At 39.0% G+C, this 21,791-nt stretch overlaps 2 protein-coding genes across 17 annotated transcripts in view; one reads left to right on the forward strand and one right to left on the reverse strand.

Moving 5' to 3' along the window:
- The window catches only part of CASK (calcium/calmodulin dependent serine protein kinase), a 366,640-nt gene that overhangs the window by 131,620 nt on the left and 213,229 nt on the right, over positions 1-21,791 (reverse strand). The gene's annotated exons all lie outside the window — the stretch shown is intronic.
- GPR34 (G protein-coupled receptor 34) lies at positions 4,175-11,825 on the forward strand. The gene is made up of 2 exons (XM_002719859.6): positions 4,175-4,274; positions 10,070-11,825. The coding sequence occupies exon 2, from the start codon at positions 10,164-10,166 to the stop codon at positions 11,289-11,291; it is 1,128 nt and encodes a 375-aa protein (XP_002719905.1). The 5' UTR covers positions 4,175-4,274; positions 10,070-10,163; the 3' UTR covers positions 11,292-11,825.

Genomic DNA, 21,791 nt, shown 5'->3' on the forward strand with positions numbered 1-21,791 from the left:
TATTTATTTGAAAGAGATACACAGAGGCCGTGGCTCACTAGGCTAATCCTCCGCCTTGCGGTGCCGGCACACCGGGTTCTAGTCCCGGTTGCCTCTCTTCCAGGCCAGCTCTCTGCTGTGGCCCGGGAGTGCAGTGGAGGATGGCCCAGGTGCTTGGGCCCTGCACCCCATAGGAGACCAGGAGAAGCACCTGGCTCCTGCCATCGGATCAGCGCGGTGTGCCGGCTGCAGCGCGCCGGCCGGGGCGGCCATTCGAGGGTGAACCAACGGCAAAGGAAGACCTTTCTCTCTGTCTCTCTCTCTCACTGTCCACTCTGCCTGTCAAAAAATAAAAATAAATAAATAAATAAAAACAAAGAGTTACACAGAGAGAGGAGAGGCAGAGAAAGAGAGAGAGAGAGAGAGAGAGAGAGAGAGACTCTTCCATCCGATGGTTCACTCCCCAATTGGCCACAACGGCCCGAGCTGCGCTGATCCGAAGCCAGGAGCCAGGAGCTTCCTCCAGGTCTCCCACGCGGGTGCAGGGGCCCAACAACTTGGGCCATCTTCTACTGCTTTCCCAGGCCATAGCAGAGAGCTGGATTGGAAGAGGAACAGCCGGGTCTCAAACCGGAGCCCATATGGGATGCTGGTGCTTCAGGCCAGGGCGTTAACCCACTGCACCACAGCGCTGGCCACTGGTTTATTTCTCAATGCAGTTATTTACATAAGATGCATTTCAGGGGTTGACGCTGTGGCATAGTTGGTAAAGCTGTCACCTGCAGTGCTGGGATCCCATATGGGCACCGTTTCAAGTCTAGGCTGCTCTACTTCTGACCCAGCTCTCTGCTGTGGCCTGGGAAAGCAGTAGAAGATGGCTCAAGTGCTTGGGCCCCTGAACCTGCCTGGGAGACCTGGAGGAAGCTCCTGGCTCCTGGCTCCTGGCTCCTGGCTCGAGATTGGCCCAGCTCTAGCCGTTGCGGTCATTTGGGGAGTGAAACAGCATATGAAAGATCTCTCTCTGCCTTTGCCTTTCAACTAAATAAATAAATCTTAAAAAAATAAGATATTTTAAATAAGACACATATAAATATTTAAATATTTCACATAACAACACATCTTCATAGATGACTCCATAGATGCCTTCATGGATGTTTTGGTTTTGTGATGGGAATGATCCTGTAGAGAGGGCCATGACCGAGGGAAGACAGAGAGTGAGATGGAATGGCCAAGGAAGTGTTGTGGGCTCTAGGGACAGCAGAGAAGGCCGGTCCAGGGGCCCCTGCGGAGGCAGGCAAATGGGGATGTAGGAAGGTGAGGTTCTCTCCCTAGTGCTTCTATTTTCTCAGTGAGATAAAAAGCAATCATCAGATTGGAGTGGGAAACGAGAGGGGGTTGCTAGCAGTCTGAGAAGAGTAAAGGTGTGAAAAAAAGGACTTTCAAAACTTAGAGAATGAACTGATGAAGGCAGTGGTTTTCAAAGTTTAGCAGCAGAATCACACAGACTGCTGGGCCCCGCCCCCAGAATTTCTGGCTCCTAGGTCTGAGATAAGGTCAGGAACGTGTATTTCTTTTTTTTTTTTCTTTTTTTTTTATGTGACAGATAGAGTTAGACAGTGAGAGAGAGAGACAGAGAGAAAGGTCTTCCTTTCCCGTTGGCTCACCCCCCAGATGGCCGCTTACGCCGATCTGAAGCCAGGAGCCAGGTGCTTCTCCTGGTCTCCCATGCGGGTACAGGGCCCAAGCACTTGGGCCATCCTCCACTGCCCTCCCGGGCCACAGCAGAGAGCTGGACTGGAAGAGGGGCAACCGGGACTAGAACCCAGCGCCCATATGGGATGCCGGCGCCGCAGGCGGAGGATTAACCAAGTGAGCCACGGCGCTGGCCCCAGGAATGTGCATTTCTAACAAGCTTGATGTTGATGCCACTGATCGAGGAGCCATGCTTTGAGAACTCCTGGACTAAGGAGCTATATCAGGATTTCTGGCAGCTCACTTGAGATTTGTGGTCATGAATTTGAATCAAGAACAGCCAGCATAACTGTGTGTTCGTCCCCTCCAGCCCTTATTTTAACTGGTAGGGTTCAGGTCTGCGGTAGGTGGTGAGCTGAATTTAAGCAGGGTTGGGATTTGGATAAAGAATAACAGAAGTAACAGAAGGTACCACACAAGTACATACAGGTATTTCTTCTTTTCTACTTCCAGCTTTATGTAAATAGAAAGCTAACAACATAGAGAGAAAAGGTGACTAGAACAGGATCTATAGGAATGAGCTAAAAACTCAGTAGGAAGTTCAGAATAAATAGGAAAAAGTTCAGGTCAACAAAGATCTAGAAAAAGATTATATTCAAATCTGCTGGAAGCTTTCCTGACTCACATTGAGGAAAAATGCAGTCATAATATGAGACTACTAAAGATTAAAACAGAAATAGTATTTTGAAAAGGGATGGCTTAGGTGTGGGAAAACAGCACAAGACAGAAAAAAATATTTATATTAGATTTTATAAAATAGAACCCTAGTAGGTAAATACCCACATAGTCATTAAAAAATCCTGCCAGGATCTTGAAGAGATACAAATATTTGCACAGCCACGCTCATCACAGCATTATTCACAACAGCCAAGAGGCAAAAGCACCCCAAACTTCTTTGACTGACAAATGGATAAGGAAAATATATGCATGCAATGGAATATTATGCAGTCTTAGAAAGGAAGGAAGTCCTGTCACACATGCTACAACATGGGTGTACCTGGAGAATATCATGCAAAGATAGAAATCATCACAAAAGGATACATACTATATGATTATGAAATATACTTCTTAATGAAGTACCTAAACCAGTCAAAAATCGTAGTGGCATCATAGTTGCCAAGAGTAGGGTAGGAAGTAGGGGAATTAGTATTGAGGGTATGGAGTTTCAGCTTTGCAATATGAAAAAGTTCTAGAGATCTGTCACACAACAGTGTAGATACATGTAATACTACTGGGTTGTACACTTAAAAATGGTTAAGATGGTAAATTTAATGTTATGTGTTCTTGACCACGATTAAAAAAATCCTGGGGGAAGGGAGGAAAGTAGGTTATCTTTTTAGAACTGTACCTATGAAATACATGAAATCTGTTCTCTTTATATTAATAAAAGTAAAACAAAACAAAACAAAACAAAACAAAACAAAACGCCTGTCAGAACAATACAGTAAATCACCTTCCTTCTTGGAGGTTCTAGGGGGAAGTAAAAGCTATAAAATATTTTTATCCCACCAATTTAAAAACATTTTTCCCATGTATCATATTTCTAACAAAACAAAAGCTTTGGAAAATATGATGTTTGGAAGAGTGTCCCCCCCCCCCCCCGCCAAATAATTAGGATGTTAGTTAAAGCCCAATAAGTTAAATATTACTTAGTATTAACAAAACTGCAGGATCTCAGTCATGGGGAGAATAAATGCTAACTCTTCGTCATTTCAAATGACAACGAAAAAAGGGAAATGACATTAAACTGCAGGACCAGCAGTTACATAAATGAACAAAGAGTGGTTAGGTATGGGGCTAGGATAAAACAAAAACAGCAGAATCCCATCATGATTTTATTCAAAATACAAGAAATTGTTTTAATTTAGTTGGGAAAGTTTATTGTTAGAATAAGGGGAGAACACCATCACAAACCTCATCTCGTCTTAAAATGATAAGATTGGGAAAATGAAGAATGTCATCAATAAATAAATGAAAATAAACTAATCTGTAAATAAAACAAAATAAAACTGAACGGCAAAATAATTCAATATATGAATGCCCTTTTTATGTGAATAACAATTTCTAAAATTAATGCAGAAAGAAAGAGAAATTCAATGCTTGTGCTTTAAAAGTCCTTACAGCATTCTTACGCATCAATTCTTCAGAAATATGGAAAATGCTTATGTCGGATTATAATTTATAAAGCGTGTTCATTTTGGGGGTGGCGGGGGAAACCTGCCATAACTGTCAACTTAGGAGGTATTCATCAAGAAGAGAGAAATGATTGCCTCAAGTCAAGTGTTGACTGAGCTTCAAGTGGCATGGTGGTGGGGCTTCAGAATATTTTCAAAAGAAGTCTGAGGATTAGCCCTTTGAAAAAAAAAAAAAAAGAAAAGCAAAGGGGAAAAAGCAGCTCTACTAGCACATGCAGATATAAAAAAGAAGAGAACCCTGACCAATTGCACCACAACCGGATGGAAGAGCCAGCTGACACAAGTGTGCTGTCTTGGTGTCTAGGGAAGTTAGGGGCTCAGCTCCTACTGCAGGACTACCTGGACTCTGTGAGTATTTATTCCTTTCAACTACATAGTGGAGTCTTTCTTTTAGTTAACATTTGGCTATCTCAGTATTCAAAGTGAAACCTGCCTGACTCATGGTGATAAGGTGGCTCTAACACTAGCAATTCTGGAGTCAAAAGAATGACACCCTCTGCCTTGATTTCAAATGAGGCTGTCTCTGTAGCTACTTTAAGTGCTCTAGGGCATTCAAGCTATTTAAGCTCATACTATCAATATAATCACAGAGTTTATACTGCATGTGGATATTGCCACAAAGACTTGCAGATCTACATGAATTGATTAAAAGTTTTTTTCAGATGTCATAATTTTTTTCTAGTGTATTATAAATTAACTGTACATTATGGACTTAACTTATGCTGTTTCACTGTTTTAAAATACAGTATTGTTTTCATCACATTATTACTGCTTAATGACAATTACCAGATTAATGAAATTATAAGTTTAGTGTTGCCGAAGTAAAGAAGGTGAATGTGAGAGAAAAGAAAAGCAAAATACACTTAATTCAAATAACTAAAATTAAAAAAAATTGATGCACTTAAGTTTATAATGGAACCTAAGATACTATTGATACTCTTTTTTTAAACAAACATGCTTTCAATTTTCATTCTGCATGTAGCATTTCATGCAATTTTGAAGCATAGTCTGAATAGATTCAGTCATTATCAAGCCAAAGTAAAAGCGGTGAAAGGTTGCTACCATTATCCAATAGGTATGTATTTCAACCTAACAATGTGATGTTTATATAAACATAGCTGAACATACTGCGTTTAAAAAGCTTCTGCTCATCTGGGGCATAATGAGACCTGTTAGGTCTGGCCCCCCAGTAGAGCAGCGAAACTGGCAGGGGTAGGACGATGGTGGGGGTAGTTCCGACACAGCAGCATGAGTTTGCCAACTTATGAACAGGATTTGCCAAGTAACAACATTAAAAATCACTATTGAAATATTGTGACCACTTTAATATAACACATGGGCCACAGGTACTATCCACTGGGAAATTAGTTCACTGCATTAACACAGTGCCTTGCTTCTTGCATTCACTGGCATTTTTTTTTATAAACTCTTATTTACTAACAATAATTGTACATATTTTGGGGGTATAGTGTGGCATTTCAACCCATGTACACAGTCTGTATTACTCAAATCAGGGTAATAACATTTCATCCTCTTTGTCGTTACTTTATGATTGGAACTTTGGAGCTCCTCTCTTCTATTTGCTTGGAAAATATAAAAATAGGGTATTGTGAACTGTGTCACCCCTCTATGCTGTGTAACAGTAGGAACTAAGTTCTTCTACCTAACTGTGGTTTGGTACCTGTTATCCAATCTCCTTCTACCCTTCCATCTCTCCTAGCCTCTAGTAATTACTATTTTAGGTGCAGATTGAGTTTTTTTTTTTTTTTTTTTTTTTTTTTTTTTTTTTTTTTTAGCTTATACATATGAAGGAGAACATGCAGTATTTGTCTTTCTGTGTCTGGATTATTTCACTTAACAAAATGGCCTCTAGTTATATCCATTTTGCTGAAAATGACAAGATTTCATTATTTTTAATGGCTGAATAATATTCTATTATGCACATACATACACATCACATTTTATTTATCCATCATCTGTTGACATGACCAAACAATCTCATTATTGGCTATATAGCTAAAAGAAATGAAATCATTGTATTAAAGAGATACGAGATACTTGCTCCACTATGTTTATTGTAGCACTGTTCACAACAGTGAAAATAAGGAATTTACTTGCAAATTCCTAACACAATAAGTGTTAAAATATCAATGTGTGGCCTTAAGAATAGTGAGTGACACTGTAATGTGCCAGTGTACTTTTAAAGGAGAGAAAAATCAGTCACTAAATTTTAGAATCTAATCTGATAATCTGTTAATAAATAACTGGATACTAGCTATCTAATACATGGTTCTAAATGGCTACTACTAAAGCTATTACTACTATTTAAACAAACACATTGCTTCTGCTTTAATAGCTTTAAGCTTGGAACTAAAGCCAAGTGAGAAGGTTTACTGGCAACCTTGTCCACTATTAAATATTTATCTTACTTGCAGATTGAGGGGAGGCAAATGGTTTCAGAATATGTTCTTTGTGCTAACAGCTTTCTTGATTATTGTTATCAGGCTTAGAAAGATTGAGAAAACATTCTGGGAGATGCACTGAACATTTTGATCAATGGTTTATGATTTTGTAAACTCTGGATTTATTTACTTACTATAATGGACACTGCAAGTAAAAAGATCAATATATTTTCCAAAGAAGTAAGGTAGATGGTATATTCATCTTCAATCTAGTAAGGTAGACACTTTAAAAAGAATCATGTCAAGAACACAACACTAATAAAGAAAATGTTGATCATATCGGATAAGAAGAAATGAGGATCATGGGTTCTCAAAGTCAGATCTGAGCCTCAACTTGGACACTGCCATTTAAGAGCTATGTGACTATGGGTAAAGATCATAAGCTACTGATCTTTTATTACCTATTTCATAGACCCTACCTCACACAGTTATTATAAAGATTATGTAAATGAAAAATGTAAAAAATGTGCTTAACACAGTGTCTGGTATACAGCATGTACTAAATAAGTATCAGTGAATGGTTTGGCCGTATATCTCAAGAGTTCAGTTCTGACTGTACATTGGAATGCTCTGAGGGGCTTCAAAGGCAGCCAGTGCCTGAAGCCTGTTCCAGACCAGTTAAATCCGAATATTTGGGAAAGGAGTCAGGCACTCGTATCTCAAAATGCCCCACAGGAGATTCTGATACGCAACCAGGATTGAGAACCTCTGAGAGTCCCTTCTACAAAGTGCTCAACTGGAAGCAGTCTAGAAAATTTCCAGCACTAAGATCTTTACTGCCTCCCCTAGGTAGTTTCATTCTAAAAAAGTACTCTCTTAAAAGTAGGCAGCATCTGCCTCTTCAGTTTCTATCACTGGTCCTTAGTCTGTTTTCTGAAGACACACATAACAAGATGAAACTCTTTTCTCCGTGGCCTTGTCAAAGGTTCCCATCTGTAGGCTAAGGTGCTATTTCCTTTGTCTTGCTTCTCTGACATGACCTGAGCTCCTCTTCTCATTTGTTCTGCGGCTTTTACTAAGTGCGCTGCTAAGGATGAATTGACCTATCAATCTTAACACACTGTATATCTATGAATTTAAAAATACAAAAATCGATCATTAAATTGAAGATAGAATATAATCTGATAATTTATTACTAAAAAATAAAGATGGGGTTAATTTTTGTTGTAGCCACATTACACTGCTGCTTTTTCAATTGCAACTGTGTTTCTGTTAATCTGTTAATGCAGCTTAAGTTTTCAGTACATTTTAAAAAAAAGATTTATGTATGTATGTATGCATGTATGTACATATTTATTTAAAAGGCGGAGTGACAGAGAGAGAGGGAGAAACAGATGTCTGCAAAAGCCAGGGCTGGGCTGGCCTAACTCAGGAGCCAGGAACTCCATCCAGGTCTCCCATGTTGGTGGCAGGGGTCCAAGTACTTGAGCCATCACCTGCTGCCTCCCAGGCACATTAGCAGGGAGCTAGATCAGAAGTGCAGAGCAGCTGGGACTCGAACCAGGTACTCAGACACAGGATGCAGGCATCCTAAGCACTGGTTTAACCCCCTGCACTACAATGTCCACCCCGAGCCTTTGGCACTTAGTTGATTTCATTACCCTCTTATAGAATTTAACACAGATATTTCTACTAAACCCCTCTTTAATTCAGCAATATTTATTGTGCTGACTTGGTTCTTGCCCCTAATGGGGTTTGAAATCTAACATGGGAGAGGGAAAACAAAACCTCCAATTACTTATAGGTAAGTTTTTCAAGTCATTTCAGCTATGTGAGCTCTCAAAATAACAGCACTTCTTTGTCTCAAGTTCCCTTTTACCGGCAGATACAAGTTGCTACCTTAGCCTCTGAGAGCTCCCTGGGTAACCACACACCAGAGGTCCATTCACAGAAACCCCTTTCCTCTGCCTGGTAATGCAGATTGTGTCATCAGTTTCAGCTCTGACAGCCTGCCTTCTTCCTAGACTGCCCTTTCCTTTTAGAATCTCAGATAACAGGAAACATGCCTGTACATTTTTATAAACTTTGTGAAGTGTGTCTTCCTGCAGTTCAGACACAGGACAGACTAGAGCCATTTCTCCTCTCTCCTTTCCCCCTCCACTGTCTTGGAACTCTGTCGCCAGGGTCTTACCAGGGCTTATGTAACTTCCTCTTCAACAGCCAGATCTACTTCCTTGGAACTAATTCTTTCCCCATCACCACTTTATAAAATTTCAAACCTGAATCTTACCCCCTACCAAAGTGGTTTCTTACTGAACAAACTGTAGCTAGAGTTTTAAGAAAGGCTACATTCTTTCAGTTTTCATTGTGTATGTCAAATCAGGAAATTACTATACTTCAAATCCAAATCAACTTTATACTCCTACAGAAATGAGACCCCGAGAGCAGAGTCTCTGTCCTATTCACTTTTGTCTTCCAACTAACATTTAGCCAAGAGTGAAATATTTGTAATAATTAGACTGACCCAAAAGCATTTTTAAAAGCTAATTCCTGTTGAGTATTTGTCATACGCCAGGATTAAATTCTCCATATGCATTTTTTCATTTTTACAGAGGAGAAAACTTAGGCTTAGAAAATAAGTTACTTGCCCTCAGTCACAGAGTTACGGCTGATTTAGAAAACCCTGTTAGGATCATTTTTCTGTTACACCTGCGAAGAAGATGCTGTAGAGAAATAGAGCAGCTGCACTAAGAAAGGATGCAGACACCTTTTGAACCCTCTCTTTATGTCTTCTATCTCTTTACAATGGGCTCTCAGACTGAAGGCGTCACAGTAGTTAGACGCCCAGGAAATGGCCAGTAGTCAGGAGCTTTGAGAATATTCTCTGCTGCCACAAACAAAAGGTAGAATTCACACACCACCTCTTAGAAGGTCCTAGCAATTGTCTTGAATTTCCTCAGGGTCTATTTATACTTCAGTCAGTTACTGTTAAAATCTTGGAACACACATCCTGTTTCCCATCTACCATGTCACTCTAGGCCTCTAGGTCAGTGATGGCTAATTGGTTGCAGCCACCTGACTTGGTTTTGTTTGGCAACTTTGTTCTCCTGTGCAGTGGTATGAGTCTATGAAAGGAGGCAGGTGCTAGCTCTATTAGGCTAATGGTCATTGCACATCCCTATAGGCAAATGCTTTCTCTATCCTTACCCTGGGGATAAGAAATTTTAAAAGTCCCATCATGGACTGAGAGACCACTACAGTTTTATCTGTTACATTCCACATGTCAAAATGAATGAATGCCACATATGACAGAAAGCGTCCAGGCAGACAGAAAGCATCTGAGCAGGGCCAGAAATTGAGGCTTATCTGTGAAAAACATGAGCTATCCTATCTCTTCATCTCCATCTTTACCCCCATAACAGCCACCCTAAGAAAAGATGATCTCATAGCTTAATTACTGATTTCAATATGCTAACTGAAACCAGCTTTGAATATATGCCACAAGCAGAGGAAAGGTGAGACAGAACAGGCCACTCCACAGGACCCTGCTATATCTGCAGCCTGCCTCCTGATACACTAATGCCACTACATATATTGTATAGATATGCGAATGGTCCAAAGTGGGACAAAAGTAAAGTTCCTCACAATGTCTGAAAACAAAGCATTCACGAGTTAACACTTGGAGTTAAAGTTCCTATCAATGACATAGCCAATGACTCAATATTTGCCATTTTGTTGCAGGAAAAATCTGAAGACCTACACAAGAGAAACATGTCATCTCATACCTTCACTTTTTGATTCCCACAGAAGACACGGAGAAGTCACACTGTTAACAATGACAACCACTTTAGCCAGTGGCTGGTCTTGTTCCTTGCACAGGATGTACTTCATAACCAATCACAGCAACCAACTGCCCCAAAACTTCTCTGGAGCATCGAATGCTACTACTTCCTGTTCTATGGATGAAAAATTACTATCTATTGTGTTAACCACATTCTACTCTGTTATTTTCATCATAGGACTGGTTGGGAACGTAATCGCCCTCTATGTCTTTCTGGGTATCCATCGTAAAAGAAATTCCATTCAAATTTACCTACTTAACGTTGCCATTGCAGACCTGCTACTCATCTTCTGCCTCCCTTTCCGAATAATGTATCACATTAATCAAAACAAGTGGACACTAGGAGTGATTTTCTGCAAGCTTGTGGGAACGCTATTTTATATGAACATGTACATAAGCATTATTTTGCTTGGATTCATCAGTTTGGATCGCTACATAAAAATTAATCGGTCTATACAACAACGGAAGGCAATAACAACCAAACAAAGTGTTTACGTTTGCTGTATAGTGTGGACAATCGCTCTTGCTGGATTTTTAACTATGATTGTTTTAACACTTAAGAAAGGAGGGCATAATTCCACAATGTGTTTCCATTATAGACAGAAGCATAATGAGAAAGGAGAGGCAATTTTTAACTTCATTCTTGTGATAATGTTCTGGCTAATTTTCCTACTAATAATCCTTTCATATATTAAGATCGGCAAGAATCTATTGAGGATTTCTAAACGTAGGTCAAAATTTCCTAATTCTGGGAAATATGCTACTACAGCCCGGAATTCCTTTATTGTACTTATCATTTTTACGATATGTTTTGTTCCTTATCATGCCTTTCGATTCATCTACATTTCTTCCCAGCTAAATGTATCATCTTGCTACTGGAAGGAAATTGTTCACAAAACCAATGAGATCATGCTGGTTCTGTCATCTTTCAATAGCTGCTTAGATCCAGTCATGTACTTCCTGATGTCTGGTAATATCCGTAAAATCATGTGCCAACTGCTTTTTAGACGATTTCAAGGTGAAGCGAGCAGAAGTGAAAGCACTTCAGAATTCAAGCCAGGTTACTCCCTGCATGATACACCTGTGGCAGCGAAAATACAGTATGGTTCTAAAAGTACTTGAGGTGAACATACTACAAAGAATGCGATAATACCACCTTTTAATTTAGATAAAACCACCTCGAAGAACTAAAAAAAATTATGAAACAAAGCTCTAGCATTTACAAAACACATCTTCTCTGACCACTGATGACATTCGTGGTACTTTGCTTAACTGTAAAATAGTTCATGGCAGAGAAAAGCTTAAACTCATCACTGGATTTTAAATCTATGTAAAATGTTTTTCAGAAAACATCATTAAGCTAACACTCTTAATGTAGACTAAAAAGTTTAGTGAAGTTCATGGCTTTAAGAACAAGATTATTACTGCAAGTGTCAGTTTCTCAAGTCACTTAAAGTAGTTATTAAAATCAAGCATTTGAATATTAATTTGCAATGTGTTTAAACGTAAGTTAAAAGATTTGGGGAGTGACTTAAAATGTTAGAAAATTATATATTCTCTCGTCATTTTAAAAGCATGTATAATTCGCCAATGTATTCATTTATACCTAACACTCTGTAACAGGTGAAATGATAATAAAATTCTAATGAAACATGAGATCATCCACTATCATTGCTTAGATAGAAATAGAATTTAAATATTGTTTGCCAAAAATCAAACACATAAGCTAAAAATCCAATAGCCTCATGGCAATTGTACCTACTTAAATTAAAACAGATTTATAAACAATTCAGCCATCTCAGCCATTCTTTTATAGAATAATATGGAAGATGTTCATATCATATCATCTAGCAAGTCCAGTACAAGGTATATATCTTACAGAATTACTCAAATATATGCATAGGAAAATACATGTATATAATGCTCAGTGAACTCCCATTCATATTCCTAAACAACTGGAAACCAAGTATGCATCAGCAAAAGCGTGCAGAAGTAAACTGATTTATTCACAAAATGAAATAGCATTCAGCACACTCAGCTCACTTCCATGAAATGAACTGCATCTACAAATATCCACATGGGGGAAATTTCAAAAATAAGAGTCAAAAAGCACAAACACACATATAATTGCAAAAGGGTACCACATGAAATCATTTATGTAAAATAGAAGACACAAACAATACCATATTCTTTATAGATCTCTCTAACATACAGTAAAAATACAAAACATACATGATAATATATACTACACACATACCAACTTCGAGTTAATGGCTACAACTGGAGAGATCTGAAGCAAACGTGGTAAAATGTCTACTAAATGTCTAAATCTGGGTGGCAGGCACATGGGCTTTCTAAATTTTGAATGTTCAAAAGATTTCATAATAAAGAAAACCTGTAGATTAGAATTAAAAGGAGTAAACTCTGAAATTTCATGTATGTTCAAAGAGAAAGGGATCTTTGTTTTGTTCATCATAGATATCCTGAAGCTTACTTAGTGCCTTGTTTGGTACACAGGTGATCAATATATATTCGTTGAATAATTGAGTGAATAAATGAACACGGATGGATGAAGGAAACAGGGAGGAAGGGAAGGAAGGGGTGCTCAAAAAAAAGCAACTGGGTGCACTTAGTTTTAATTTAATAAATCTGGATATGGCTGTATAGAACATCAAAAAATTGCAATCAGGACAGGAGTGTTATCATTCTCAAAAATTTGACCACCATCTGTTCAGTTCTTTGACCATACACACAACCAGAATGTCATAGACTGAATACGTAAAAGCCTGTAATGACAAACTCCAATGATCCTTTCATAAGTTTTCATCACAGAGTATAATTTTTTATAGTCAAAACAATTTTAAAAAGGAAGATAGGCCATTGGCTGGGGATTCAGTGTTGAAAAGCATTCAAGTTTTTGTTAGAGGTGAATTTATTTTAATGAGATTTGGTTTATATACAGTTAGTGCTCAGTTAACCATATTTTAACAAGTGCACACAATTGGTTGAACAAAGAAGTGGTCAAAGCAAAAGTAAAGGTTTTCAAAAAAGTTCACAGAAAATGCATATTATAAAAATTATACATGGATTTCAAACATTTTTACAAAAACATCTTTTAATTCCATTTCTGTATACTTTTTGAAATATGCACATATTTAAAAAACAAATAACATTTGAGGATAAAAATTGAAATTTGCAGAAAAATCAGAAGCTAAGAAAAAATAAAATAATATAAATTATTTTACCATGACATAACAAACATAAGTTAACATCTGGACAGACATTTAACATCTTTTCTCTAAGAGAAAAGGATCATTGCTATTTTCAAAAAATGAAATTCAGGTGCCGGTGCTGTGGCGCAGCAAATAAAACTACTGCCTGCAGTGCTGGCATCCTATATGGGTACCAGTTTGAGTCCTGGCTGCTCTGCTTCTGATCCAGCTCTCTGCTATGGCCTGGGAAAGCAGCGGAGGATGGCTCAAGTCCTTGGGCCCCTGCACCCACGTGGGAGACCCTGAAGAAACTCCTGGCTCCTGGTTTCGGATCGGTCCAGCTCCAGCTGTTGCAGCCATTTGGGGAATGAACCAGTGGATGGAAGACCTCTCTTTCTCTCTGCCTTTCAAATAAATCTTTCAAAAAATGAAATTTGGCATTTCTCTAAATTAAATTCAGTATTTTTGTATTTAATTATTTGTTTTATTCAAAAGGCAGAAAGAGACACAAAGATTTTCCATCCGATAGTTTACTCCTCAAACGCCTGCAATAGTTGGGGCTGAGCCAGGCCAAAGCCAGGACCCTGAAACTCAGTTAAGGCCTCCCACAGGGAAGGCAGGGAACCAAGTACCTGAGCTATCCACCTGAGCATTAGTAGGAAGCTGGAAATGGAAGCAGAGCCAGGACTTTAACTCACACACTCTGATATGAGATTCAGGCTTCCTGAGTGGCATCTTAATGTCTGTGCCAAATGTCCATTCTACATGATTTTAAATTATAAAAACTTTTATTTTCCCTCATGTCTTCAAAATTAAAAAAATATTTCACATACCTTATAAACATTTAATATTCTTATATGTCTCTTTTATAAATATATAGTTTGAATGGTTAAAATATTATTATTAACTTCAAGGAGCATTAAAGTACAGATATTCATAGCTCGAGAAATTCTTCCAGTTTTTAATTAAAAGAGATGGTCCCCGCACAATTCTTACAAAATAAAATAAAAAAGTATCCTAAAGTAATTCTTGCTGTCATATTACTTGCAATAAAATAAACTTTGAAGATAAGTCAATTTGTCAATCTCATAATAGTTCACTGATCAGAGTTTCACTGATAACATGCCTCAGAGTGCCCTGAGTCTTGGGAATGTTTCAAAGTATTTAGAAAAATACGATACTGTCTTACCAAATTTAAGGGCATTTATCTCAGAAAATCTTTTATATTTTTCTGAGCATTAGTGTATGCAAGCAGGAAATACTGTTCCTTAACTTCCCCCAACCTAAGGTTTGGTTCTCAAAGCATACAGAAAAAGGAAATTCACAAGTATATACATATCCTTACCTTGCAAAAGACCTTAAGAGCAAGTTTCTAAATAATACCTCAGAGATGCAAAACCAAACAAGGGCAAAATGAGCGGCATGTCTGCCACAGTGAGATATCAACACTGGCCACTTCTGTTAGCTTTCTACAGCCAGGTTTGATGCTGGTTGAATTTCTAAGATCATATCAATAGAAAAAGACAATTCTTTTCTAGTACATAAGGTTTTGTCTTTAAAGTTTTTAAGCTTAAAAAAAATTTCTTTGAGAGTTTAGGGAGGGGGAGGGGGAGGGGAGAGGGAGAGAGGAAGAGAGAGGGAGACCGAAAGAGGGAGGGGGAGAGGGAGGGGGGAGGGGAGGGGGAGAGGGAGGGAGAGAGAGAGAGAGAGAGAGAGAGAGATTCCCTCTGAGGGTTTGCATCAGGGCTGAATGGCTACAACCATAGCTGGGAGCAAGGAACCAAGTACAGGTTTCCCACGTGGGCAGCAGGGACCCAATTATTTGAGCCATCACCACTACCTCCCAGGGTCTGCAATAGCAAGAAGCTGGAGATAACTGCTAGGGTAAATGTTGGTCTGTTTTCAACTTTTATAAAAGTAGAACTAATATAATTATGACTATTTGAGCCAAAGCTTTACTAAAAGTTATCCACAAGAAAAAAAAAACTCACAAACTAGAATTCTCTCAAGACAACCTAAATGCTTCAGAGACATGTTAATAGGTTAATTCATTTTTAGGCTTTTGAAATACAGGCTTAACATTACTAATCTGAACATATGAAATTGAAATGCTCTGAAATCCAAAACTTTTTGAGCGTTGATGGCGCTCAAAAAGTTTTGGATTTTGGAGTATTTCAGATTTTGGATTTTGGGATTAGGGATGCCCAATCAGTACAAATATTCCAGAATCTGAAAAACTCCAAAGTCTGAAACACCTTGGTTCTAGGTATCTTTGGTTAAGTGATATTCAACTTGTAATCATGGAAAATTACATTAGCAGATATCGAAATATATTCTTATTCTTCAGTAAGGAAAATATTGGGGAGCAGACACAAGGATAAACTTATTAGTGGAATGGAATACACACCTCTAAACAAACCCTAGATGAGATAGATATGAAAAGAATATATGACATATTAATGGCTGTCAGGAACACGTCAGAGGGAGATCCAGCATTCTGTTAGTCACAGTGCGCTAGAATCTTGCAAAGGTGGACTTAAGTATATTTGAAAAGTTTCCCAGGTGACTCCAATACATTCTCCTCCCTCAGAGAAAAGGCTCTGCTAATAAAAGACACATCACAAAAAGCATCTGGGAAGGAAGGATGCCTTAATAGTGCCATGCCTCTTTAAAACAGAAAGCCAGTTTACATCTTCACCTGGTATCCACCCAAAAATTTTTAAGTGGATTAAAGAGTTAAATGTAAATAATGAGTTCATAAAAAGATGAAAAAATACGTTGAATGCCTAACTCATCTGTTGGTGTAAAGAGCACTCTGTTAATAAAACAGTAGAAGCAACCATGAGGCAAAAATTCCCTTAAAATTGCCTTAAAAATTGAGATTCTTTTTTTGTCAAAAACTGGCAACACAAACAAAAGTAAAGGACAAAGCAGGAAAAACATTCACAAGAGATGTGAAATTGATTGGAGAGCCTTTTGTGTCAGGCACTAATGAATACTATAAAGTATACTTTATACTATAAAGTACTTTTCAAGAAGCCTGTGTTTTTTATTGGAAGGCAGTATTAAAAACTTGGAATATAATCTGAACTAAGTCCACTCAGATGAGAAGGAAAGTGCAACACTCTCTTGTTGGATGAAGTGGGGTCTTCTGGCACAGCTACGTGGCTCAGTTAAGCAGCTGCTGGAGTGCCTTAGCTCAGTTTTCGGATGAAGACTTGGTTAGTTGGCTGGGGGGTGGTAACCATGGGCACAGAATCAGAAAGAAGGTAAGAGGCTTGTCTTACTCTTATATTTTACCCCTTATTTCCCTCCTTCAAGTTCACATGCAAGGGAATGGGAAGCAAGATAAAATTTATTCATGTGCCCTTCCCTGTGCTAGGAGCTTCACAGACATTATCATCATTTAATCTTCACTGTATTGTGATATGAGCAGCAACTGTAGTTTACAGTTCAAATGGAGTTTGGTAGACTTCCATTCTACAAATACTGCTTCTGCTAAGACAGTATTTTTCATGTTTGTTTCATTCTATCCAAGCACAGTGGTGATCATTGAGATGTCTTTCGTTTTACAAAATATAACTTGCCTTTAATAGCTACTTTGGAGCAAAAGGTTCTGTTTATTATCCATCAAAATGGTGTGATGTCAAAAATGACCTAAAAGTCCTCAAGGCTGGTTTTCCAGTGATCATACCTTTGTGCATCATGCAAAAACATAGAAATATCTGAAACATAGACAATGACTAGGAACAAACTGGTACAGGTTGAATAGTAGATAAAATGGAATCAAATGAGAGAATCTTACTCATTTTGCTTCTGGTCCATGAAATGTGTAAAGGCTCATCCTAAGGTGGGCTTTGCAAAAGGTTTCTAATTATGGTTTGGATTCAGGTGTTGATGATGTGGGACTCTCTTATTACAGGAATGACAGCCATCACAGTTATACTCTAGCTTGGTGATTTCACTTATCATTTTTTTAGTCATAAAACATTTCAAAATACACAAAAAAGGAAAAACAATACAACAGGCAGCTAAGCACACATCATCCAAGTTAAACAGACATTACATATCTTTTGCCTCTTTCCTGAAGTTAGGTTTTATTATTCTGATGTATATTTTTGTACTTTTACAATGTATGTACGCATAACAATATGTACTACTTTTTGTTTTAAAAATTCATACAAATGGTGTCTTACTACTACATCCTCTTCTATTTTCTGCTCAAGTTATGTTTACCTATGTGATACACACGGGTCTTATCTGCATCTTTACTGTAGATGCAGTGTTTTACCGTATGAATAAACAACAGTTCATTTCTCCTTTTCCCCTAGCAATGGGCACTTAGGTGGTTTCCAGTTTTTCCAGTATTAGAAACCTGTTCAAATGAAGAGTTTTGTATACTCTGTGCTCATGTGTGGAGTTTCTCTATGGTTGGTACCTAGAAGCAGAAATGGTTGGTTGTAGGAATATGAACATCTTCAGCTTGTCTCGATTTTGATAAAGTACTTTCCAAGGTGATTTTAGCAATTTATACATCTATCCCACCACAAGTCAGAAATGAGTTCCTGTTTACTCACATCCTCACCAACACTTGGTTTTGCTAATTTATGCAAATTTGGTAGGTGTGAAATGGCATCTCATTGTGATTTTAATTTGTACTTTCCTGATTACTAATGAAATGGAGCATCATTTCATATTTTTTTGCTTCTTTAGTTTCCTTCTTGGGTGAATGGCCTCTTCATATCTATACCTCTGTGCCAAATGAGTTGCTTTCCTTTTTTTTCTTTCTTCTTTTCCATTGTTTAGTTCTTTACACATTCTGCATAGTAATCTGTTGTTTATATCGGTTGCAAATAGGTAATTTCTACTAATATGTGCTTGTCTTTTACTTTGCTATGGTTTCTTCCATGAGCAAAGCAAAACTGATCTAATCAATAAATCTATATATAAACACTGGCCCTTCGATATACATTTCCAACCTAAAGAATTTGCAGATGAAATTATCATAATTACACAATTTGGCATTTTATATAAAAATGGTACGGGAGTCCAAATTGTTCCCTGAAAATGTGAAGACAGAAATGTTTTCTGTTAAATTACAAAATGAAAACACCTGAGTACAGATATGGTGAAGAATTTTAAAAAGATAGTCTCTTAGACTGGAGATGTCTTGATTAAGTGTATTAACATAACTGAAGAATAATTGGCCATTAACTCGGGGGTGAGGGAAAATTACAAGAGTTCTAGGAAAATGTTGATATTGTCCATGAAACAGAGTCCAGTGGATTCATATTAGCCAATGGATATGGCAATGTGAAATGGGGACAGGGCACCCTGCTTCGATATTACCCATTGGTAAGGCCTTGGCAAGAATTGTGCTAAAGCTGAACCAAATAGGTTTTCTTAGCTCACTAACATTGCACATTATTAAATAGTGAACTGAGAGGTAGCCTAACAAGTTAAAATATGATGCAGTCAGGCTGCCTGAGATAATTTCTAGCTCTACAACTTAGCTATGCAGCCGTGGACAAGCCATTTCTTTTATTGAGAAAACAAGATTAACAGTACCTAATTCATCAGTTTGTAGGACTAAATGAGTTAATAAACATAACTGGAAAGTAGGAGCCATTTCTTTTTTTTTTTTTTTTTTGACAGGCAGAGTGGACAGTGAGAGAGAGACAGAGAGAAAGGTCTTCCTTTGCCGTTGGTTCACCCTCCAATGGCCACCGCGGCCGGCGCATCGCGCTGATCCTAAGGCAGGAGCCAGGTGCTTCTCCTGGTCTCCCATGGGGTGCAGGGCCCAAGGACTTGGGCCATCCTCCACTGCACTCCCGGGCCACAGCAGAGAGCTGGCCTGGAAGAGGGGCAACCGGGACAGACCCGGTGTGCCGGCGCCGCAAGGCAGAGGATTAGCCTAATGAGCCGAGTAGGAACCATTTAATATATGTTATCCGAACACCCAAAAGCCAAGGGAAAGGTGAGGAAAATACATACAATGTAATGCCCAGAAGCTGAGGTTAAACTTAATCCAAACTAGGGAGAAGCTGATGTGGATCAAATGAGGTAGAGGAAATAACCCCAAAAGGGCAATTTAGTCTAAGCTTTCACTATTAGTAGCAATATTGAAGTCAGGAGAGGCAGCGGACCTATTCTATTTTATGCTAGTCAGCCCCACACACTGAAACTTGAGCAAGTCAAAGAGCACGAGGGCCTCTGGCAGGATGTTAGAAGACACGTTCATCACATATCTGACTGACCCTTGGCTTTCTTCTGTGTAGTCAGACTGGTCAAACTGCTCACCACATGGTATCGTGAGATAGAGCCAAGGCACCTTCACTATAAACCCGGCTCAACAGCATGAACTCAGGCAGGAGTGGCAACCACTATCATGTGTTAGATCTTCAAAGTTTGCCCCACAACAGATTTCAGAACGAGATCTTAATGCCTTCCATTAATACTGCTGGCTGAGGCCCTTCTAGACAGTTCCTTCCGACATTTCCTGTTCTTCCGGTGTCCTATTACTTACTGAGAATTTCTAGCATCCTCGACACCCCACTCTGCTTTTTTTCCTTTCCTGTACTCAGCAGCACCTCTTCCTCAATTCAGTTTCGTCTCTTTGCTTTCCAACTTTTTCTTTTAATCGCCTTTTTCACAACTTAGTGCTCTGTTCTCTTGCATCCTCCAATCTGCCAGAAGCAAAAGTGCTTCATATCTGTGGAAATTCGGTTCATACTTGAGAAAAGCACCGTTTCCTCTCTATTATTTGCAGCTGGTTGCAAAGGGAACTGATGAGGTTTGCATGCATGTTCACATTCAGTTCCCCTTTGTGGCTAGTGAGACTTGAAAAACACAGGAACATACCAGGTCAGCTCTTGTGGGGACAGATTACAGAGCTCCAAATATATGTGGCAAGTAGGGAGAGGGGGTAGTTGAGAAAGTAGAGTCGAGTCTCATGGTCAACAGTTTGACACTCAAGACCTCAAAAAACCAGATGAAAATTCCGTAAGCAGAAAAGAGGAGAGGCTACTTGCAGAACAAAAAAGGTACAAAGAAAACAGCATGGGCTTGTTGCCACATTTAATTTACTTTTTAATATAAGGAATAAGCAAAACAACATGACAGCTCTGAGACCAAAGTGGGACACAGTGGGCATCCCGTTGCAAAGGAAAATTTCCTTTTTTCCAGGAAACAATGGACTCTGAGGTACACATATTATATTAGTCCCCAAGGAAAGAGCCAATGTGCTGTCTTTCAAGGACAAAATATTAAAGTCTAGTTAGAACATTCAACTTGCAAGTCATTAAAAGTAATGTGGTAGACTAAAAACAGTCTCATTCTCTGCGGCTCCTCCCATCCGGGGGTGGAGTCTATTTCCCATCCCTTAGAAAAGCAAGTATTTAGATTTGCTTTGACAAACAATACATGTGGACATTGTATGACACCTTGGCAAGGCCTTGAAAGGCCTTCCAGATTCATTTTGCCCTCTCCAAACCCTGTGATCATCACATTGTAAATAAGTCCAGGTCAAAAGACTACATGGAGAGATGTTCAGACTGCTCAATGGTCCCAGGACTCCAGAATGTGACTGAGGTCACCCTGGACCACCCAGCCTTAGCTGAGCTGTCAGATGCCTCAGCTACATGAATGACCTCAAGTGAGACTGACAGAAGAACTACCTAGCTGAACTCAGAGAAAAGTGCAGAATCGAGAGTAAATAAATGGTTGTTGTGTTAAGTCACCAAGTCTGGATGTGCACTGGTATGCAGCAGTAGATAAATGATGCATATATAATATAGATGCAGAGTCTGGGTAGCATTAATTTCTAAAAAGGTGACAATGGATATAGTAATTCCTTCAATAACAAGAAAGAGAATGCTGGGGCAGGGTTTAGCTTAGTGGTTAAGATGCCCAAATCCCAAATTAGAGTAGCCGGGTTCAGATCTTGTCTCCGTTCCCAATTCCAGTTTCCTGCTAATACACACCCTGGGAGGCAGTAGGTGACAGTTCCATTAGTTGGGTCACCCACATAGGAGACCTGGATTGAGCTCCTGGCTCCTAGCTTTAGTCTGGCCCAGCCCCAGTCATTGGGGGCATTTGTGGAGTGAACTAGTAGATGGGAGCTATCTCTGTCTCTCCAGTAAATCAATATAGACAAAAACCAAAAGACAATGCCATCAACTATTTTACTTGAAAGAAGTGTGACTGGCACTGAGTTTTCATCTTAAGGCCCCAAATCTGGGGCTGGTGTCATGGCATAGCGGATTAAGTAACTGTGATACCAGCAACCCATATCTCAGCACTGGCTGATCCACTTGCGATCCGGTTTCCCTGCTAATGCACTTGGGAAGGCAGTGAAAGACAGTCCAAGCACTTGGGACCTTGCCACCAACATAGGAGACCTGGATGGAGT

This window comes from Oryctolagus cuniculus, chromosome X (assembly GCF_051225735.1).
Source record: "Oryctolagus cuniculus isolate XC-2025 breed Fujian yellow rabbit chromosome X, ASM5122573v1, whole genome shotgun sequence".
NCBI classification, from domain to species: domain Eukaryota; kingdom Metazoa; phylum Chordata; class Mammalia; order Lagomorpha; family Leporidae; genus Oryctolagus; species Oryctolagus cuniculus.

Excerpts from the sequence above, each read along its gene's own strand:
- GPR34 (XM_002719859.6), top strand. The coding sequence starts at position 10,164 with ATGACAACCACTTTAGCCAGTGGCTGGTCTTGTTCCTTGCACAGGATG.